Below are 22659 nucleotides of genomic sequence, written 5' to 3'. Positions count from 1 at the left end.
TTACAGTCATCTGTATTGGACGGAGTTCGAGTGTCGCACCGGAGGTCCCAGAGCTTGGCGACAAACTTGGCGACGAATTTGGCAATTTTGGCGCCAAAATAGATTATACCCGAAACATCGAGAATTTTCCCGATCCGTCCATTGGGAACAGAGATACGCCTCGAACGTTCCTGCTTGGTTGAGAGGCTTCTAGCCCCGCCTCCTGAGACCTATAAAAGGAGGCAGTCTGCAGATGCCGGGGTAGTAGTCGCAATCGACGTTAAACAACGGATCTTCCAGAGATTAGCAGAGAGCAGCGACGGAGTCAAGCTAGTGCTGAACTAAGCTGTGCGCTACTGTCTGCAGTAGAGTCTTGTTGTGTGCTGCTGTGTGCACGTCTCGGCTGAAGATAATTGTCTTCTCTATGCTGTATATAGTTGTCGCCTTTGTGCTGTACTGTGTGTCTTCATGTAAATAAACGTCGTTGTTTTATTTTCTACTGCCGCCTGCTGATTGAGCGTTCTCCACACCATATCACTTCCACTATCCAAACGAACCGGGAAATTTCGTAACAATATTAATGGATGTATCCACAGTAATCCATTCATATATGAAGGATATATCCATCAGTATGTAAATGTATATATGCATTAATATCTGAGTAAGTATATCTGTTATCAACTATTTATGGAACGCCGATATTTTTCAGAATGACCAGGTTTCTTTTATATAAAGTATAAAATATGAGAATTATTTGAGTACGGCATTATGTATTAAGGAGATTGTTTTCCTTATACATTGTATGCAATAAGCCGTCTGTTGAATGATAAATGCTATTTAGGCGATGATAAGGCTAAGGTATGAAAAGAAGGTTATGATATGGATTTTATTTGAAAGACAACCAAATTTACAGACATACAAATATTATTTAGATGAACATAATAGAAGAATTAAATTAAATATCTTTTATTCAAAATGTTTAAATGAAAATGAAAGTTATACAACAAATAGTTAGTACCCTTCTTATTAAAAAATAAAATATGAATAGACTTATTGAATCAAGAAAGGAAATAATTTAATTTTGAATTTTAATTAATTTTATTTCTTATAGAAATAATGAATAATATATTTCATATATTTCCAATTGTTTATTTGACATTGTATTGAACACCAAAGAAAGTGTTAATTATTTCATGATTTGCTTTAAAATGTCTGGCATTTCTAAGGAATGATAGATCTCAAACTTTGCCGGGGATATATTCATAAATATGGAGAGATTAATACTAATATCTGTTAGCATATTAATGACTGATTAATTAAGTAATTGATTTATTAATACTGTAATTAATTAAATAATACTGTAAATAAATATTAATTAAGTCATTAATACTGAGATTAAGTAATTATTACTATAAGAGCTCATTAATTAAGTAATTAATACTGACTATAACGGATGTATGCATAAATACATATCCATTAATATGTGAGCATTAATATCCGTTATATAATCGATTAATATCACCCGCAATTATATTATTTTCCACTTGTTATTCAAACCGAAATAACCGTCTTTATATGGTTCATTGTACAAAAAATTCTGCTTTGTAAATTTTGCATGCATATTGTATCAGAATAGATTATATATATCAGCAATCCATTTAAATGCATTACTCATTTGAAAATGGATTATGAAAATTCACAAATGTGCATGCTTGTGTACTAGAAGGTGAATTATTTTCTTCCCAATTCACAAAGTCATTTAGATACGGAAGACACCCTATATTATGAACTTTCATTTAAATTTTTTAAACATGCTTTATGAAAAAGTATCAAACGTTTTAGCAATCCATTAAAATGCATTTCTCATTTTCAAGCTATTTATGAAAATCGTGCATATACAAAAATAAAAGCTTCTTCACTTCACTTCATTTTCGATTTAGGCAACAATAAGATGATCAGAGAGATCCAAATGCTTTTAAAATATCTCCAAGATCCTTTCAAATTTTTTATCATTCACACTATTACACTACAAAAAAATACCCCAGTAACCAATAAACTTAAAATTGTCAGAAATAAAAGAAAAAAACAATTTTCTCCTATCTATACAATTTGAAAATCGGTAATTTTTTCCACAAAATGTGCAATTATTTTCATTTGCAAAAATACTGAAACAAGAGTTTCAATCTTACATGGTTACTGGGGTACGAGTTTCAATAATTTCATGCAAGGAATGGGATTTGGTATATTCAATACAAGACTATTACATACTGTTCATTCCTCGTTGACATGCTTTGTAAAAAGATATGGAAGTTTAGAAAAAGGGAGTAAAACGGTCAATGTCTAGTTAACGGTCAATAGTCAACGGATTCCATTAGGTAATGGAATCATTTTAGATATTTATATTAAAATCATCTGCAACTGCTGAAATTTCCAGCTATAAATAATAATTTTGTCGACCCCAGAAAGTCCATGGAAGATTGAAACCAAAAAATTCTGTTCTGGTAACAGTAAGATAATAATAGTGGAGATAAAAAAAATACCAGCATTCCACTGATACTAAATTCTTAATTTCAAAATCATGTAATCTTTAAACATTTTATAAATTTAAAAAAAAATTCATTTAGTTCTTTTGACAAAACATTTTTTCAGTTGGTAACTAAGTATCATCCGAGAAGATAATTGATAATAATTTATATTTTTATAACTAATTTGGGTATTTAGTTAACTAAATATTCAAATTCTAAACAAATCCGATGTTATTGGCTTATTGAATTTCGAAAAATAAACAATATTATATGTTTTTTTTAAATATAAAACTATAACGCATAATACTTCGAGGCGAAAAATTCCTTGTTGATTATTTATATTTTTTGCGCTCATATCTTTAGCAAATATAGTCATATTATCTCCCTTATTATTTTATAAAATCCATAGCAATCTTTACGCAAATTATATAAAATATTGAAAATTTTAAATTTTTTTAATTAAAAATTAATTTAATTTAAAAAATTTATATGATAATTTAAACAAAATTATATATAAATTTGCGCTAAATGTCATTTTTAAGATTTCTTTTTTGAGAAAAAATGATAAAACGCCTAGTGACAATTCTTCATTTTAATAAATGGCAATCTATCTGCTGATGAATTATTTCTTTACAATGCATATACATAAACATATTTATCAAAAACTGTGTTTTTCAACAAAAAAGTGATCTGTTTTATCCGATTGATTCTATTAAAGGTGCTAAAATTATTTCCTTTTTATTTTAAATTTATTTATTCCTTTTTCGTGATATTTTCCGATATATCCATTCCGAAATTTTAATAATGTGCAATTTAAATTAAAATCCATCTTTTAATCATTTCCTGTAACCACAACCCCAAAATTGGAAACATATTGCCATTTCACAAAACATCTCTACACTTAAAGCAGGAAGAATATACAGAATTCATAATGCCCCTCAGAATCATTCAACAAATCGGCTGGTGTATATATTACATAATCTCTACATAAAATATATTCGTTTCTTCTCAGAAGCTAGTGTTTTATGAAAGTATACCAAATTCAACTTGTACAGAAATTAAAACAGAAGGGATGTATCAAAAGATTGAATCATGATAAGGTATTAAGAAATCTTTGGAGCAGAAGATAATTTTGATGCATCTTTAATTTTCACCAATGAAATAATGTTCAGCGAAAGGAATACGTTAAAGCTGCAAAGAACCTATATTTAAAGCAAAAAGAAATCTGTTGTTATAAGAGAAAATAAATATTACTAACGTGAGGATACTAACTAATCTGTAGCACATATTTCCTTTCATAGTCTTTGGGACAATCTTGATGATCCTTTAGCAAATTGTCAAAGAATTTGGAGACTTTGTAAAGAGACATGAAATTTCTGGAAAATGCAATAATCATGGCTTTTTAGAAGAGAAATCTTCTGGGAAATTCGTTGTGTCTCCATGTCCTATCAGGGGGCTATATAAGCGTAAGATTATTCCAAATGAACCGATTTCTTTCTAAAGGTGAGATTAATTAGAAGTTGTAATCGCTTAGCGGTATTTCATATTTAATTATTGATTTGCTGTCTGTTTTTGTTATTGATATCTACGGCTATTAAATGGTCCACTAAATTTGAATTTAAATTATGTGCTCAGTGTTATTAGCTGTGATTAATATATCACCAAATAAATACTTGTGATAACCATTTGGTAAAAAAATCGATCAGTACTTAAAAAAATAAAATAACTTCAAATTCATAAATAAATTCAATTTGGAAAAGCGATTTTGGTAATCGTTTAGGTAATCCCTGGAATTTGGAAAAACGATTTTGGTAATCATTTAAGTAATCACTGAAACTGATTTCAAACTATAACAAGAGAAAAAGAACTTTGAGATTTTATTAACAACTTCAAATATAGTGCCAAAAATTGAGATGCACTGAAAGTTTTAATTTTCTTTAAAAAATATTTGAAATAACTCCTCATCCATCTCTTTAGTTAGTTTGATGAATCAATCTATTATGACATTGACCGTTTTTCTGTTTGTATGAGTAAAATTTTATTAAATCGAGCAGAATCAGAGACAGAAAATACAGAGAGAGACAGAGATAGAGGATAAGAGGAGACGCGGATTGAGGAACATGCAAGATAGAGAGATAGAGAGAGAGGAAGAGAGAATGAGAAAGTTCCGAGCAAGCTGCAGCGACATGCCGAGAAACTTGGAGAGCAGCTTACCTCTTCCTTGTTCATTATCTTGGAAAAGAGTGAGTGGGATTTGGGAGCGGTGCCCAATGGAGATTTCTGTGGAATTAGGCAACGGCTTAAATCCACAGTCAACAAGATTATCAGTCTTTTTTTAAAGTAAAAACATTACATAGCCTTGATTCTTGAAGCAACTCAGTATCTGGAAATTTGCTTCAATTTAGATAATCACTGAAATTTGGAAAAGCGATTTTGGTAATCGTTTAGGTAATCCCTGGAATTCGGAAAGTGATTTTGGTAATCATTTAGGTAATCACTGAAATTTGGAAAGTTATTTTGGTAATCGTTTAGGTAATCACTGAAAACTGGAAAAACGATTTTGGTAATCGTTTAGGTAATCACTTAGATTTGGAAACTCGATTTTGTAATCGTTTAAGTAATTAGTAAGATTTGCACAATCGATTGAATAATCGTTTAGGTAATTAATGAGATTTATAAATTGGTTTGGTAACTGTTTAGGTAATCTTTGAAATTTAGAAAATCAATTGTAGCAAAGATTATAAAAGCAATTTGAAGCTGTATCTAAAAACAAAAGTTTGATTACGAAGTTAAGACAAGGTCATCATGTTTCTTATTCATAAACTAAAGGTTCAGGCGAGCTTAAGATAAACTGTAAGTGCTAGGAACTAAACATAAATAACAGGTAAAATAAAATCTAAAACTAATTAAATCAGCGGAGTTCTTATTTATTGATTGATTTATATACTGGTTTATTTACATGTTTTTAATGCTTTCAAAACAGAAAAAAAATTGGTAAAAATTTTTGCTAATATTCAAAATATTTGAGTTTTTGTCAAACTGTATTAATAAAAAACAAGATATAACTTTCTGACATACAAATATAGATGTTAATAATATTTAAAAGATGTATTCTTGATTATTATGATAACTGAAAAATATAAAAATACAAGTAAGCTTAAGAACAATAACACAGAAATTTAATATTAATATAGAATGCATAAAGGAAAGTAAAAATACAAGATAAGTTCCATCATATAGATAAATAAATTGTATATACAAAATATTAAAAAGGATACATCATAACTACAACAATTAAATATTTTGTAATGAATTCTGAAAAATGGGAGTCTTTGAAATATAGACATTTAAAGAAGCATTTGCTTTTCACCTAAATAGCTAGAAATATATTATAAACATAAGAAACACAATTATTAAAAGCTAAAAATATATATTAAATAAAATTCCTTATAAAGATATTGTTTAGTATCCTTTCTTGCGCTTGATTCTAAAACCTAGTTACAGAGCAGACAACTAAGTCCAGTGACAAATATATTAAAGTAAAAGTCAGTATAATATTTTATTTTAGAATCATACATCTCCCGTATGAAATTTAAGAACACATAATTAAGGCTCATTTACCAGCATTTATTAAAATGGATTATCTAAAATCATTTAGCATTAAATTAGCTTCAAAATATGCTTCATAATCTGAAGCCGGCATTATAAGCTGCGTCATATCCTGATTCAAATGTTTGAATCAAATGATTCGCCAGATGCAAAGATAAGTGCTTCTGCAACACATTTAAGCTAATATTTGCTTCAATTAAACTTCATCCACATTTTACAGTTTGAATGAGGCATTTTATTAGGGAGTAAGCTATTATGGCTGCCTCAGTGAGGTATGGTATGTTTCTAATCTGTTAATTCAAAAACGAGATGTGAAAATGATTATTCCCCTAAATAAAGTGCTAAAATCTCTCTTACAGTACACAAGGCATATGTCTAACAATTGAATGACTTGCATCGAATATTCGAGACTTCCTTGGACTCGGCTGTAAAAGACCAACAATCGCCGGAACAACTTCCAGCACGAATGTCCGACGAGGGATATTGAAAACTCGGGGTTAAAAGTCAGCCTAATGATGTTACAAACCATCAAGCATGCAATATTTTTTTCCAAACATCCAAGGTGTTTATAGCATCCCGTAACTCAGTTTAGCTAATCATAGATCATATTTTATATCATAGAGAAACAGTTAAAAAATTTCCATTTCAATACTAAACATGAAGCAGCAAACAGTACAGTGCATTTTACAATAAAAGATGTAATTCAGTGCATACATACATTTAAAAGTGAGAAATTCCTTTACGCGATGCAAACGTTACGCACCTCAACAGCTCCCCTCCATTTGTCCGCGGCGTGTCGCGCAAGCTCCAGCCTCCTCTGCTTTCTTGTCTGGTGTTTCTTGTAGATGATCTCGATGATGATCAGCCCCACGCCGCCCACGATACCGGCGCCCACCAGAATGAAGACCCCTGCAAAACACACAAACATCAGAAATCCAAAAACTATATTTGTGTGATGCTTTCTTCACCAATCTGTATGCCAACATGCTGACATATGTGCAGGTAGTTTAAACTGTACTTTCTTAGAGAAACTGCAAGTAACCATGAAAGTTTCAATGGGCATCTATTGTAAATTCTTCACAATTTTTTTTGTATAACTTGAGTTGATTAATAAATATTAAATGTTAAATTTTAATAAATGTCTCTTTTTCGTTTCTGAGGATTTTCGGATACTTTTAACCGCAAGACTCTAAACTATCAATAAAATTTCTCTAGGAATCACATGATATATTCAGTAAAACTGATAAATTCACGCTATTATTAATATTAATATTTTGTAACTACTACTCTAAGCTAATGCCATACAAGACGTTCTCTGAAATAACACTTTCATTAGAGAATATGCGAGAAAGTTTTGGAAAGTCCACTTACGCTGGTTTCTTCGCTTTTTTTTTTCAATTGTAAATATTTGAATATTTATATCATTTTAATTAAAGTCCATTCAACCACGAACTCGTTCGAACCGTAAAAATATCAACAAGACAAAGATGCCGGGAAATTTCAGAAAAAATAAATCGAAAGATTTCGAATCGTGATGAGAAATTTTCTTACCTGCCATATTCTTCAAGCCCAGTGTTGCGGGAAATTTCTCATTTTTTTCACAAGTTTCACTGCCTTGCAAGATCCATCGGTTGTCAAGTTCTTCCATGTAACCACCTGCGCGGAAATGAAAGTTAGCAGGTCACGCTTTTGTACAATGCCATTTAAATTTTACTTTTACTTTGAAGTTCCAACAATCAAATTAAGATTAATAGATACTTTGATCAATATTTTCAGGATCTCTTTTTCTGAGATATTCATTAACAAAGCTCACATATAATATAATTTCTATAAAATTAGTCTTAAAATGCATTCATTGAGTTTAAAATGAAAGGTGTCTATTTTGGAAAAATTAATGGAGGTACAATACACTCCCGAGTATCCGGTTCATGACTATCCGGCCTAGTTTTCTTTCGTCGTAATCAAATAAGGAAGGTAAAGCGTCTATTATCTATTAAAGATTTTTTAAAATCTAAAAACTAAGTTTTAACTCTTATCTTTATCTTTACATATCTGTGTAATCATTTATCAGTGAAAAATAAAATCATTTGAGCCAGTTTTCTTAGGAATTAGACCTACGACTTAAATTAATGTTTTGTTTATGTTTGCTGCATTTAAGTTGGGCATTGCAGTATGTTAAAATGTGAGTAATTTATGTCCTTTAACTTACTTTTCTCTTATAAATTCTTGAAACGCGCTATGCAGTATATAAATATAATTACCAGTACAGAACTTCTACTTTAACTTGACATGTTACCGGCAACTGCTTCTATGATTGCTATAATTCACCGGGCCGCGGCTGCGTTCACATTGTGATAAAGGGAGGGCTTAATACTCCATAAGAGGTGAGAAAATATGTATTATAACAGTGAGTTTTGGATAAAAACTTTGCCTTCTGTATTGGTGGGCGAAGAAATGAATTCATAGAACTCCAACCTATCCGGCTTTTTTGTTATTCGGTCTGTCCTTCCGCCACATTAGGCCGGATACTCGGGAGTGTACCGTATATAGAACTCGCCTCGAGTATTCAATCAATTATACTAAATGCAAAGGGGAGGAATCTGTGATAGTCAGGTGCCTCGAGTGTCCGCCGTTGCTCAATTGAACAGGCATTTGGGCCTTTCAGAACTGATTGAGTTAACGTTCATTATCAGCCCTGCTTATATGAAGAAAACAAAACTGATTACCACAGCAACTATATAAAAACAATCGTTTAGTTTAGTAGCAATATGTGATTTTAATATATGAATAAATTAATACACTAACATTTTATTTCATGTTATTGAATAAACTGTGTAAAACTACAAGCCTTAAAAGAAACATTCAAAATTGGCAGACGAAATTGCCTTTAAAATAGTTCAATGAGAAAAAAAAAAACAAAAAAAAACATCACTGTTATGAATAGCAACAAATACATCCATTTGAGACGTATTCATATAACAAAATGAAATGATTTCGACAACTGCACCGGGTCTTACTTTCGTGCATGCCTAGCAGGGCGAGCGTGACCTGATCTGCCCAGAGGCTGTGCTTCTGAAGTCCGATTCCATATCCTGAGCGTCCGAATTGCTCACCGGCTGTCACCAGATTGCAGTCCTGGGCGGCTTCGTACTCGAGACGAGAAGAGTCCCAGATGAAGGCGCTCAGACCACTGTCGAAAATAACAATAGGGATCAATTAAATAAGTCTCGATTAGATCTTTTCAGATGTCTCAAAATATTTACAGTTTTAAATATAACATAATTTCATTTTTGCTGATTAAGATTACATCATATGAAGAAAGCTCCAGGAGAGAAAGGAAAAAAGCTACTCATTTACCTTTACCTCAATATCGAAATAATGATTAAGATACCCAACATATTTTAAGTTCTCAATCATATTTTAATTAAATATATTATTGAATTCATTTAACAGATAGTTAAATTTTTCTTTGATAAGATATTTCTATTAATTAAGAACAACAAACGAAATAGAAGCCTTTCTATGAAAACTGGAAAGCACCATTGATATTGCTAGACAGTTATGACCTCATAACTTTGCTTTTTAATATTTTATTACTAGTATTATAAATCGCAAGTTCATCTTAAGAAAGACTGAAGACTACTGCATTTCGTTACCCTCTTTTAGCGTGATTTTTCATTTATTTTAAAAAATATTCTGAGTGTTTATAAACGAATAAAGTGTTAGACTACCTATGTTTCGGGTTAAAAGTTCTTTGTCTGAGATCGACACGATGTTGCATTCAGAAATTCCAAAACTGAAAAGTAACCAAGTGCTAATGACTCCAAACATATTTCCTTTGGTTCTTGGTAATTATAATTTACTATAAGTCATGTTAAGTCATATCAGACAGAGGATTTTAATTTTGGATTGGTTTGAAATGCTGTATTTTTATAGTGCAAATCCATATTTGCATGCATTGAGCCAATTTTAATTCTGGTAAGATAAAGTGTAGTCATTTTATCTTTGTTATACTACGGTTAAAAGAACAGTGAGACAGAAAAGAATCATACACCTTATTTATAGTAACTGGGTACCCCGGTTACCTCTAATTTAACAGGTATTTTTTTTTTCAAATCCTATGGTTAAAGTAACTCTGTATATAAGTCAAAATAAACCTAAGAAAAGTGCTCAATTACTCGTGGACCACAAATAGAATCATTGGTTAACATATGGATCAAAGCAATAAATATTTCATTTGCTTAACTTCACAACTTTTCACTAGAGTTTATCTGTTAGGTGAACTATTGACATAATTTTTTAACGAAACAAAAATTATATATTCGTTTCGTATAAACGAAATTCATATGAAAAAAAAATTAAATGTAAGAGATATTCCAGTTAAATTTCTATTTATATAAAGTCTTCGGTTGTTTCCAAAAGTTCAAACTTAAATGATCATCAAAATTTAATCGTAATTGACTCGATGTTTGTATCAATAGGTCAAAACAATGAAACTTTAATTCTAGAAAACTTGAGTAAATCAACATTACTAATGATAAATATTGGCCTCAGAAGTTAAGAGTTTGTATTTTAATTATTAATAGGGATAATTCTATGTCCATTATGCTTTTTATAAAAAGCAACATATTTGGAAATATGATATTGGCTATTTTCTTGGACAGTCTTAACAAATTATTAATTATTTCTATTATTCCCTATAAACTTGAATGTTTTCAAATTTCTTATAGAAAATATTGCTTTTTAGATAGAATTTCGAAAATTATTTTAAATAAACGAAAAAAATCAGGTTGATTCGACGGCTTCTGTGAAAAGGATTCACTCACTCTGATTTGACAGCTGCTATGGCTTCTTCTGCGCTGTCGTAATTCTTGCCTTCCATCGTTCGATACATGTTCGATAGTTCCACTTGTCGCCGGAAATACATGTCCACAGAGCTGCCTTTCACAGTAGCATATTTGAAGTTGTCCATTGGATTTCTGAGCTGGAATAGCAAGCAGATATAATCGTTGAGAGAATAATATTGTTCATCATGCCAGGACGCCGGCGTATATTGTGTAAAAAATATTATATTCAATTATATGTAAAGATATAGCCCAAACAAAATTAAGGACATAATAAGATTATCAACTTTTGTACATGACTCTAGGCTATTTTTCACCGTTATGAGTTGAAGAAAAATGTTTTGAAGATTTAAATTCTTTCCCTTAACTTAATCTTAAATATTAATGAACATAATTTATTGACTGAAATGAGATGAAATTATTCAATCATAAGGTTCTGAGGAAGACGAAAGTTGTAAGACCAAAAAGAATTACTATGTCATGTAGTTGTTACAAGAGCATCGGCCATTTTGAAGCAACTGTTATCAATGATTTTCCTAGCTTATATAATACAAAGTAACTCGTTTTTGTATAATTGCTTTGGACAAGCTAATTTTAAAGTATTATATTCATTTCTATCAAAAAAGAATAAATAAAATATGATACAAGAAAAATTTATATAATCAGTCAACTCAAATATAATTTTAATACTACTTTATGATATTCCAGATTCAAAACTTTATGACCAATGATTTTTTTTTTGACTCTTTGATTAATAATTAGCCAATGGCATAAAATTGAGGCAAGTTGAACAATTTAGCAACTTACCCTGGCGTCATTGATGCCAGTGAGTGATGTTTCAGGTCTATCCAACACGAGGAAAGCTGCCAAGTTGGCAGTGTAGGATGCTACTACTATCATAGCAAAGCCAGCCCATACCATACCTAAAACACGGGCACTGAAGCTTCGTGGTGTTCCTAAAGAAGAAAAATAAAAGTATATCTCGGAACAGAATGTTCAACAATTACGAACTGAACATATCGTACAATCAACTTAGAATAATCACAGTTTAGATTTCTCTGTTAGCATAAAGATGCTTTTATAATATTTTTCGATATTACAGATAATATCTTTTAAGTTTTTTTTTTTTTAAAAATACAGACTTTTAGACGTTGATATTATTCAAAACTTAAATACCCTTTAAATTATTATTTTTTTAAGTTTACAGACATTTAGACGAAGTTTGTATGCATATGAACAACTTCTGGAGATAAAAAAAAAAATCTCTAAACGGGGGGGGGGGGGGGACCGCTTCTATTTAAATAAGAAAATTTTTACAACTAGAAAAAAAATATTCTTCCGACGTTATATTCAATAATTTAATTATTGTAGCCTAGAATGCATGAATAAAATATATGGAGAATTTATAGAACTTTATTTATAGAATTAGTACCTTAATATTTCTCTTATTGAACATTTTGTAACACTATGAACTTAATCTTGGAATTCAGTGTAATGGTTTATATGCATACACAAATGTCCTTAATACGTGAAGATCGTGTTACATATTTAAAAAAAAGTGGAAGAAATATAATAGCAAAGCCAAAAGAAAACACGGAATTGATACAATTCAACAGAAAGTATAATTAAAAATGTAATAATGTAAACATCATTATTAATGAATTCGAGGATTATTTCGATAATTATATTATTTCTGAAATAAAAAAGCCAAAAGAAACATGGCATTTATACAGTGCAATAGAAGGTATAATTAAAAATTAATTTAAACGTGTTTATTAATGAACTCAATAATTAATTATTCTCTAAAACTATTCTACAAAATGCAATTTGTTCCACAATTTGTATAGAGCATAGATTAAAAAATTTTCATATTTCCAGCCAATAACAATTACTGAGAACAACTAGAATATAAAGGGCAATGTTGCGCATTAAAATAATAACTCCACTGCGAGCAGTAAATTTTAAAGTTAAACATTGAAATGAAAAAGTGAAACTTTCAAACTTGGGACAGAACATTATAAAAAAAAGTGGGGAATACTAACTGTGTAATCACAACTCTTCTAAATGTGGGAAAAAATAGGCTTAAATTATTTGTTTGAAAAAAAGTTAATCATTTTAAGTTGATTTAAAAGAAGAAATGATTGCAGAATACAATTGATTATTTAATTCTTTCAAGCGTTATAACTTATTTTTTGAACCTTTTATATTATGTATGGTGTTTCAGTTTTTAAATCATATAATGAATAAAGTGTATTTTTACTTAAAATAGTCTTTTCATTATATCTTTTAAAAATTGAAGGATCTCAGATTAAATACGATGATATCAAATAGTCCAGGAAGTAAACCAACATATCTGAAAGAATTAATGTATTTAAAAATAAACTGAAAAGATCTTTCTTCATACATTTGTATATTACTTCAAAATAACAATAAAAGAAGTAGTTTTCCAAAATCATGAACCCAAAGAATAACTTTAATTGGTCTTAAATTTTACTTTGATATTCAAGGAATCAACATCAAATTTTATTTGAAAGAAAGCTAAATTTGTACTATTTAACAATGGCTTAGCACCTGGAATCTTACACCTTAAAAAGCACCTGGATCAAAATTTTACTTTTGTGACCCCACTTATCATAATAATTTAATAAATGTAATTGTTTTCAGAGGTATTGTATTATTTTATCGTCTCATCATATTTAATCAAAAATAAACAAAAGTCTCGCCTTCATGACGCCATAAAATTGGCTCTCAAAAACATCTGTAACACTTTTGATCTCTTTCATGAAGATAAGTCTTTGAGGTAGAAATTGCTTTCCAAGGCGACCGCGATAAACCGTCAAATCACGTAAAAAAACAGCCAAAAGTAGCCAAACTAAAATCATACACACTTTTACTTTGGGTTTCACTTTGGAAATTTCAGCTTGGCGTTATTCTTGGCGTCATTTTAATTGCGGTCGCCATGGAAATGTACCGTGTTTGATATTTGAATAAATTCTCGTCTCGATTGAATATTATTATACTATATCACACATGCTGCTAAGGTATACCTTCTCCGATTCCACTGTTGAGCAGTACTCCCCATGCAAACCAGATGGCGCTGGAGAGGTTGAGGGCGTCTTCCTCGGTGGCGTCACTGCTGGGCAGTTTGTAGCGCCCGAAGGGGCTGAAGCGGTCCAACAGGTAGAGAGCCAGCGCCACCACGTGCACGGATACCATCACAAGGATCCACAGGGTCTTCTGAAAGGGTTGCAAGAACGAGGCGAGGGTCGAACTTTTAGGATGCTAGAAAAAGACAAGCAATTCCACTGAGTTGGTGCTGAATTGTGGATATTCATTTAAAAGTATCAATTTCACTGGACAATATTAATGATGTTAAAAGTTCACAAATAGTAATACCGTTAAAGAAAAAATTTAAATTTGAAACATATTCGCTGGATTTATCCCTTTTAAAAGTGTTAAAAAATTTTAGAACGTCGCATTTCACTGATGCTTAATAAGGCTAAGCAGTAACAAATATTAAGTAATATTAGCATTCAGATTATATTTTAAAATTTTAGTTTTAATTTCCGGTTTTTTTTGTTTTGTGTCAATTTTTTTTTATATCTGTTTGTTACAAATAATAAAAATATCAATAATTATTTTTATTTCTTCAGCCTTTGATCACTTTTTTTTCCTCGGAATTTATTTTCACCTCTCGGCCATCTTAATCTTTGTGATTTTAATACAATTTTAAACAAATATTCAGTTGGATTAATGAGCATATCCAATAATGGGTTAACATATGAACATATCCATTATTGAATTAAAGGATGTGTTTGCTTTATTAAATACTAGCCGCCTTTGGCAACCAGCCGGTTCGCCAATCTTAATGTTGGTTAAAATTTTAATAATTAAATATTTTATGCAATTCCTACTTTAATAGCTTCTTCATCAAAATATTTTAAAACTTCAAATTTTGATAGTCATATAATTCACTCATAATATTATAAAGGCCTTCAGTCATAACGTAGTATGTATCTCTCTAATTTTCTGTTAGCTCCCGTAGAATTTATACTTTAAATTAAAGTGGAAAGGATTAATCTGCAATTAATACAATAATATTTTTTACTGAAACAAAGTATTTTTTTGTAATATGATTACTGAAAACAGTCACTGAGCGTTTAAACTTTATGGGCACTAAAGAATATATTTCTTAATTTATGTAATATTTCAAGAATTTGTCAACAAACTTTTCTCAGATTCACCATCACCAGATCGATTAATTAACAATGTTTAATTTTAAATGCATCAAACATTAAGAAAATAAACAGAATCGTTTGAAATAATCGGCCGAAAAATCTTAAGCCTAGCCTCATTACTGTTGGAAAAAAAACTGAAGCCTTACTCATTTGGCAGTGGGGAAAATGAAAAGATTTTTTTGGTGTGAAAGTTAGTTTTTAATTAATAATTAAAATTCTAATTAAAAATTCAAAAAACGGGACCTCAGGTGTACATTCCCGACCTCCAAGGTATACATGTACCAAATTTGGTAGCTGTAGATCAAACAGTCTGGTCTGTAGAGCGCCAACACACACACACACACATTGAGCTTTATATATAAGTATAGATATAGATATTGCTACATTTTTATGTATTTTATTTCTTTTTAATGCTTTAGCATTTAACTGTTGTCTTTTTTTCCCTAATCTGCGGAGTTATGTTTAAAACTGTTTCTGTACTTTAAAATTTTTATATATAATTTATATAATTTAATATAATACTGTATAGAATGAGACTAATGTACTGATATAATTTGAAATTACTCAAAATAAATTGAAGTTAATTTTGAATCATTTTATTTTCCAACACAAAAAGGTCTATTTTGACAGCAAAGATTGTTAAAGTATAATTATGATATTTTCAATGCTTTAATTCTTATTTTCTACTTTTTTTTTTTACTGTGGCTTTTTAGTTTGCGATCAGATCTGCAATATACTCACTTTCTTTTCCAATATGGTGATGCCCTGGTATTTGAAAGGCTTGGAAAATTCTATGGCCTGAGATCTTTCAGGATTTATTGTGAGCGGGGCTACAACCATGTCCGCTCGCTCATACACGAGGTCGCCCACCATTCCTGTCCACATCTTTTTCTCTGAGCCGTTCACCTGCATAGCAAAGAAATTTATGTCAATAAAGATTAGTTAATAAAGAGTAATGATTTGTACAAGACAAAATAGTAGGTTTAAAATAATTGACGTCAGTGTCGAATTATCAAAATAAGCAATATATATAACTGCCTAGGGTATATCAAACCTTAAAACCTTCACATTTTTGAAGCATTTTAAGGTTTTTTTAATTTGATTTCCTAGGACCGTGTGCTCAAAGGTATTCAAATTAAAATCCCGTTTCATGCTTTAAATTTCAGAGCTTTATGCTTAAGACTTTTCATAATTTCAACTTCCCTTGTAAACCAGAAAAATTTATTTTTTCGGGTGAAAGAAGAACTCAGAATTAACGGTCTTAGTAAATTCTGTTTTTTATTATTCAAAGTGCGTTAAAAAAATGCATAATTTTTTTCAACATTTTATTTGTTTTTAAAGCAATACTTTTTTATTATTCAATTACCGAAACTTGCTCTCTTAATAGTAATTAAATATTTTGCTATTTCAGTGTGTCATGGCATTTGTTACTTAAAAACGGCTTACATAAGAAATGTAAATCAATGTAAATCAATAAAAGTAATGAAAATCAATAAAGAAATATCTGGTTTTGGATTTTACAATATGAAACATAGACCCGAAATATAAATATATGTCACAGTGAAAATCCAAATTCAGTCAAAACACGAATTAACTAGATAAAACGCGTTTTAACTAACAGCGCTAGGGGTTTTCCCTAACTATTTCCGGTTTTGTCCAGTTAAGATTGTATGAATTCAGATTTGTTGCTTGTGAAATTTTCAAAGTGCAGTCGTCTAATTTTATTATTGTTGGAACGTGCTTGTGCTAGTTGATTTCTTTACGATGAGCGAAAAAAATGTTCATGATTTTGCACTAAAAGGTGGAAAAATAGATTTCTTGAACATTTGCAATTATTATTTTAAAAACAGAACTTCTTTAATGCTATAACAAGTGATAAATACAACACTCTTTTATCTGAGGTTGGAGACAACACTGGAACTGGATAAGGATTCGTTCTCTGTTCTTGTAAAAAAGATTGTTCTTAAAACAGATATTTCTGTATGAAAAAGGTTTCACTTTGCAATGCTAAGTGTTACAGTAGTTTGCCTTGTCGAAATAAGTAATAACGATATTGTGTTAAACAATATCCAAATAAAGTACTTTTTTTTTTTCATCAAAGATAGGTTTTTTCCTCAAACACTGTTTTACTGAGTATAGTTTAATATAATAATTTTGGATAGACGCAAATAATATTGTCTTTCAAATCAGTCAAATCACAAATACTGTCCGTTTCAGTATTTTGAGACGACCACTTTTCGACGATTCTATCTCATTAAGGGGAGAGACGCGGAAGGATGAGCGAATTTCTGGAATTCTTCGTCATTCTTTGACCTTGATTTTCGCCCTATTTTTTTGTTCAATTTTTCTTCACTTGTAAGTGAGTATCATTTCGTTTCTGACAGTATTATTTTAAATCAGTCCACGAAAAATCCGATTTCATTTTATTGTTAAATGTAAACATCCCCTCCTTTCATCTTTCCTCACACCCCTAATTTGACGAATTAAACCCATCCTAACACATGCGCAAAAGCACGGAGTGTTTCAGAATCTGTTGTCAAACAATAAAACGGGTCCTCCCTAATGCTGCCAGTTAGAACGCGTTTTCCATAGTTAATCCGCATTTTCAATGATTTCGGGTTTTCACCGGAACTTATATACAAACATAAATTACGCCATATATATCATATGATAAAAATAATAAATATAATATATAAAAAAGATCTGAATACTTTTTAACAAATTGAATTGATTCAAGCAATATCTATTGAATTCAACAATTGATTTAAGCAATTTTTTCATACTTGAATCAGAATCATTTAAAACAATAAATATGCATCCTCAGCCATATTCTGACTCCTATACAAAACAAAGAAGTTGTCAGTGGCTTTTCACCAAGGATTCCACTAACCGTTAAATAAAATTTAACTAATTTATTATAATTTTTGAAAATTATAACAAATTAGTTTAACTTTGATACTAATTAGGTAACCTGATTTAAATCACATATTTAAAAACGCTTCAGATTCATATTTTAGAAAGTAAATCGTGTCAAAATACATTAAAAATCTTCAAATTTATTTTAATAATAGTTTTTAAAAATTAAAACGAAGGAAGAAATCATTGAAAGATTTCTTTTCTGGTATTTTTTTCCTATTCAATAATTCAAATAATTTATTTCAAACCTCATCATATTTCAAGTGAGTTTAAAGGTTGATGTAGCCCTGTGTTTTGTTGAATGGATGCAAAGATTCGATTTTTCGCAGCAAATTCTAAAATTATATTTTAAAGTCTCTCACATAGTCGAAGCTTCCATACAGTCCATCTTCCACTTGATAGAGAGAATAAGTGAAATTGAGTTCCGTCGCGAGAGCATTCAACAAATCCATACAGTAACCTCGACAGCAGTACATGTCTTGTTCTCCTGCAAATAACAATATTATCGAAGTAGTAATTTTAATCTAATACAATTACATCTGATACATTATATAAAAGAAACATAGGCACCATATAATGTGTACAATAAAGGCTAATAGAACAAATTTTTACAGATACACAACAGCATAATTGCATTGATAAAATTGATTCTTGTCGTACGTTACAAGACAGTAGGACACAGCCACAACAACAAATCTCTGAAGTTCTTAATGGGCCTCGGTGGCCTGGTGGTAAGGTCTCGGCTTGTAAGCCGTAGGGTTTCAGGTTCGAGACCCGATTCCACCGAAGAATCGCCTTGTAAGGGGGTCTGTTGCATGTTAAATACGTCATGTCAAATGTCCTCCCGCTGGTGTGTCAGCTCAGGTGTCGTCCTCGCCATCTGACAGCGTTTCAAAATTACGAGATCCGTCCCAAAATAGCCCTAGTGTTGCTTTACAACAGGACGTTAGTGTAACTAAACTGAAGTACTTAATGTAAGTTGAAGGAACTTATCCTATTTTACACACTTTTTGAATGTTGTTATTTATGAATCTGTGTTGTTCTAATCTATTTTTTATTATGCCTGTATTCCACATTTTAACTGGGCAGGTCTTTGATTCACCCCCAAAGTGGTCCTATAAGCAATTCCACTTGTATTACATTTCCCTTTGCGATTCGATTTTATATTCCGTTGTTAATATTACTTGTTTCTGTATGTCTGGCCGCATCATGTCTGGACACAGCCGCAACAACAAATCTCTGAAGTACTTATTGGACCATGGTGGTCTGGTGATAAGGTCTCGGCTTGTAAGCCGTAGGGTTTCAGGTTTGAGACCCGACGAAGTTTTCTTCGTAACTTCAGAATATATCTGTATACGTATGTGTATGTGCATTTACTTCCACATCTCCTGTGAATGGCTAGTGAGTTTTTAACGGATCTTGGATCATTCAATTCTGTCTCTCATTGGATGATTAAACTTACTGTAAGGTTAAATCAATCTAAATTTGAAGCCTCATGGTAGAGTGGAAGGATCACTTAAATACCTATAAGAAATGAATCGGCTGACTTAAAATTTGATTCGTTCGTTACAGCCTGTCAATCATAAATATAAGATTCTTTGATAGCGTGTATTGATACTCAGTTTCAGGCTATGAATTTGCAAGCGCTTGATTAGTTAAAAATTGAATAATTGCTGTTACGGTATGTTAAACCCTACAAATTACAGCAAGAAATCTGATAAGCACAATTTTTTTCATAATTCCAAATGAAAAAAAAAATAATAAGGAACTGAAAAATAGTAAGATATGACTGCAAAGTTAAATTTATTGTACTGTGCCATAAATTTATTATACTGTGCCATAGATTTATTGTACTATGCCAGCTAAATTAAATTTATTATTATACAGGTCGTATACTGTGCCATTTATCAGATTCGGAAAAATAACAATTCTATGAAATAAAACTTTAAGAACGATACACGTAATATGTTACATCGAAGAAGTACTTTTATTTCCAATTACTCTTGTGCATGATTTGGTAGCATGTTCAAGAATTCTTGAACACCATGTCTTTTTGATTGACAAAACAAAAAGTATAATTTTTAAAATATTCAATCATATTTTAATTACATGATTTGACAAATATATTTATTGCTGCTTCTGTGTTCTTAAAGAAAATTTTGAAGCCAGTTGGATTTATTTTCTTTTATGTGACTGAGAAAGAGAAAAGGGATTATTCAGGAAATTTCTGCATTTGCAATTTTTTCTTGTCAACTTCACATTTCTTTAACGAAAATAAATGCATTTCAGTATTTTTAATATAAAATATTTTTTTTAAAAAAATACAAGCAGATCTAGGAATAGCTCAATTATGTGTGAAGTAAAAGACTAAAACATGAAAATAATTTTTTACAATTCAAAATCTTTCATTTTCCTTACCAAAAAAATTCCTTGATAAATCATTTAGTATAAGAGCATTCTAATCATCATTGACATGAAATTATTTCCATTGTGAACAATCAAAAGCAATTACCACTCGTTCGGTTCATTCTGGGGCAAGGAATCTCGTCTTCGTTGCACATAGATCTATCTTCGACCTCGCGGATCCAGGTGAAAGGTTTCTCTGCTACAGTCACCACCTAACGTAAACAACAAATTATAAGCATTTAGGACAATATATATATATACATATAACTGCAATTTTACTTGATGACTTAATACTTTAAAATATCACTTTAATTTTACTCTTGAATATCTTTGATGGCATGTTTTTTCGTCATTTCAGACGTAAGAGATTTTTTTTACTTTTATGTACATAATCTTCTGTAGAAGTTACAAAGGGTGTCCCAAAATTAAGGCAAGATTTAAATTTGCCACCATTCGTGCAGTAAAGTGTTGGCAACCCTATTAAAAAAAACATTTGACAGCTGATAGTTTAGGATGATCAAAAATGGAGCTTTACTTGATAGAACAACGTGTTTTCATCGCTGAATAATATTTCAAAAATAATGAAAGTTTAACGGCCACAGTTCAAAAATTTGAGAATTATTCCCCTAGATCGCGTGATTTAACACCATTGGATTTCTTTTTATGGGGTTATTTGAAGTCAAAGTTCCATACCAGCAAACCCACAAGCACGCGTGCATTGCAGGAGGAAATTAAACACTGCATCAACGAAATTCAACCACATTTATGCAAAATGGTAATGGGAAAATTTCGACAAAAGAATGCGTATCTGCCAGCAAACCCATGGAGGCCATTTTCCCTATGGGTTATTCCATACATAATCCTATCCTGTGTACTTTATAATTCAATAAAAATATAACAAATTTTTAAAAAACTGTGTTTTTTATTCAGATTTTGAGTTAACACGTTGTTCTATCGTGTATCGCTCCATTAATACAAACCCTAAACTCTCAGCTGTCAAATGGTTTTTTTAACAAAGTTGCCAACACTTTACAGCACGAAATATGGCAAATTCAAATCTTGCATTAATTTTGGGACACCCTTTAAGTCAAAAACCTCAATAGTTTTAAGAATCAAATTCTTTATGTGGTCTTTATAATAAATTTATAAATCTCAAATTTTTGGAAAGCTTGCCAAAGGGAAATCTGCCTGTCTGTCAGACTGCATGTATGTGAATATGATGATTCAATAATGAGGCAGGCTAGATAAATGAAATTAAGTAAATGGCTTTATCATTAAACTATTGCTGGTTATAAAAATTTGGAATTTCATTCATTTTCGATGTCATTGATTAATATATCTGCGCAATTGCAATTGTATTCGACAATTCAAAAACTAAATCAACTGGATGCATGGATTTTAGTATTACTTATTATAACAAACTTATAAATCCTTCTTCAAATTTTGATCAGATTAGTCAACAAGCTACGGTATTGTCTTAAAATTCATACTTAATTGTCTCCTCTATATAATGTAATTTAAAACATAAAGAACTTATTACTGGTTGAAAACAAAGCAACCCATCTGATTTTTATTATATACAAATACACCATTAATGGATGTTTCATATTCTGTTCTCGATAAAAGACATTTCATTTAATTATTTTGTTAACACCCAACCCATATCTCAAGTACAATGTATCTAACTATTGATTAGAGAAATAAATGTTCTTAGAAATTGAATATTGAGCAAAAATGATTAAAAATAGTTCTATTTTATAACAAAATTTAAACTAAATTAATGATTAAGTAATGAAACTAATACACATGGAATTGTCATATCTTAGATAAAAATGTTGTAACTTTTTTAAGAAAATTCTCACCTTTAAATGCGTTGGAACAATATAACCTCTGGGCTTTTTGAATTCATTTCCTGGCCATTGTATGTCTTGCACGTTGAGTGAGAGAGTCATCTCAGTTTTCATCTGAAGAAAAGGAAATTAAGATATTATTCAAAAATGAAACAACTTATCATATCCAAACTGAAATGCTTTTATTATCAACTTTTACAATGCAAATTCATCCAGAACATTTATGCTGCAGGTTTACATAGCAGTTTCAAGTGCATTAAAATTTATTTTTCTTAAAAGTTTAGAAAGAATT

General features: G+C 30.5%; 1 protein-coding gene across 4 annotated transcripts in view; it reads right to left on the bottom strand.

The window, feature by feature from the left end:
- LOC129988786 (glutamate [NMDA] receptor subunit 1-like) overlaps positions 1–22659 on the bottom strand; it is a 62112-nt gene that overhangs the window by 5527 nt on the left and 33926 nt on the right. For 2 of the 4 annotated variants that reach the window (XM_056097058.1, XM_056097059.1), the window contains exons 9-19: positions 22380–22481; positions 20624–20729; positions 18474–18598; positions 15937–16101; positions 14005–14239; positions 11765–11913; positions 10940–11097; positions 9131–9303; positions 7665–7769; positions 6877–7022; positions 4719–4784 (exon numbers count right to left, since the gene is read on the bottom strand). In XM_056097058.1, the coding sequence (XP_055953033.1) occupies positions 4719–4784; positions 6877–7022; positions 7665–7769; positions 9131–9303; positions 10940–11097; positions 11765–11913; positions 14005–14239; positions 15937–16101; positions 18474–18598; positions 20624–20729; positions 22380–22481 (1530 nt within the window). The remainder of the gene's footprint in view (positions 1–4718; positions 4785–6876; positions 7023–7664; positions 7770–9130; positions 9304–10939; positions 11098–11764; positions 11914–14004; positions 14240–15936; positions 16102–18473; positions 18599–20623; positions 20730–22379; positions 22482–22659) is intronic. The other 2 variants (XM_056097060.1, XM_056097061.1) reach the window with 1 other exon arrangement.

Source organism: Argiope bruennichi, chromosome 10, assembly GCF_947563725.1.
Source record: "Argiope bruennichi chromosome 10, qqArgBrue1.1, whole genome shotgun sequence".
Lineage (NCBI taxonomy): Eukaryota > Metazoa > Arthropoda > Arachnida > Araneae > Araneidae > Argiope > Argiope bruennichi.
This window is presented reverse-complemented; position numbering and strand designations above follow the sequence as displayed.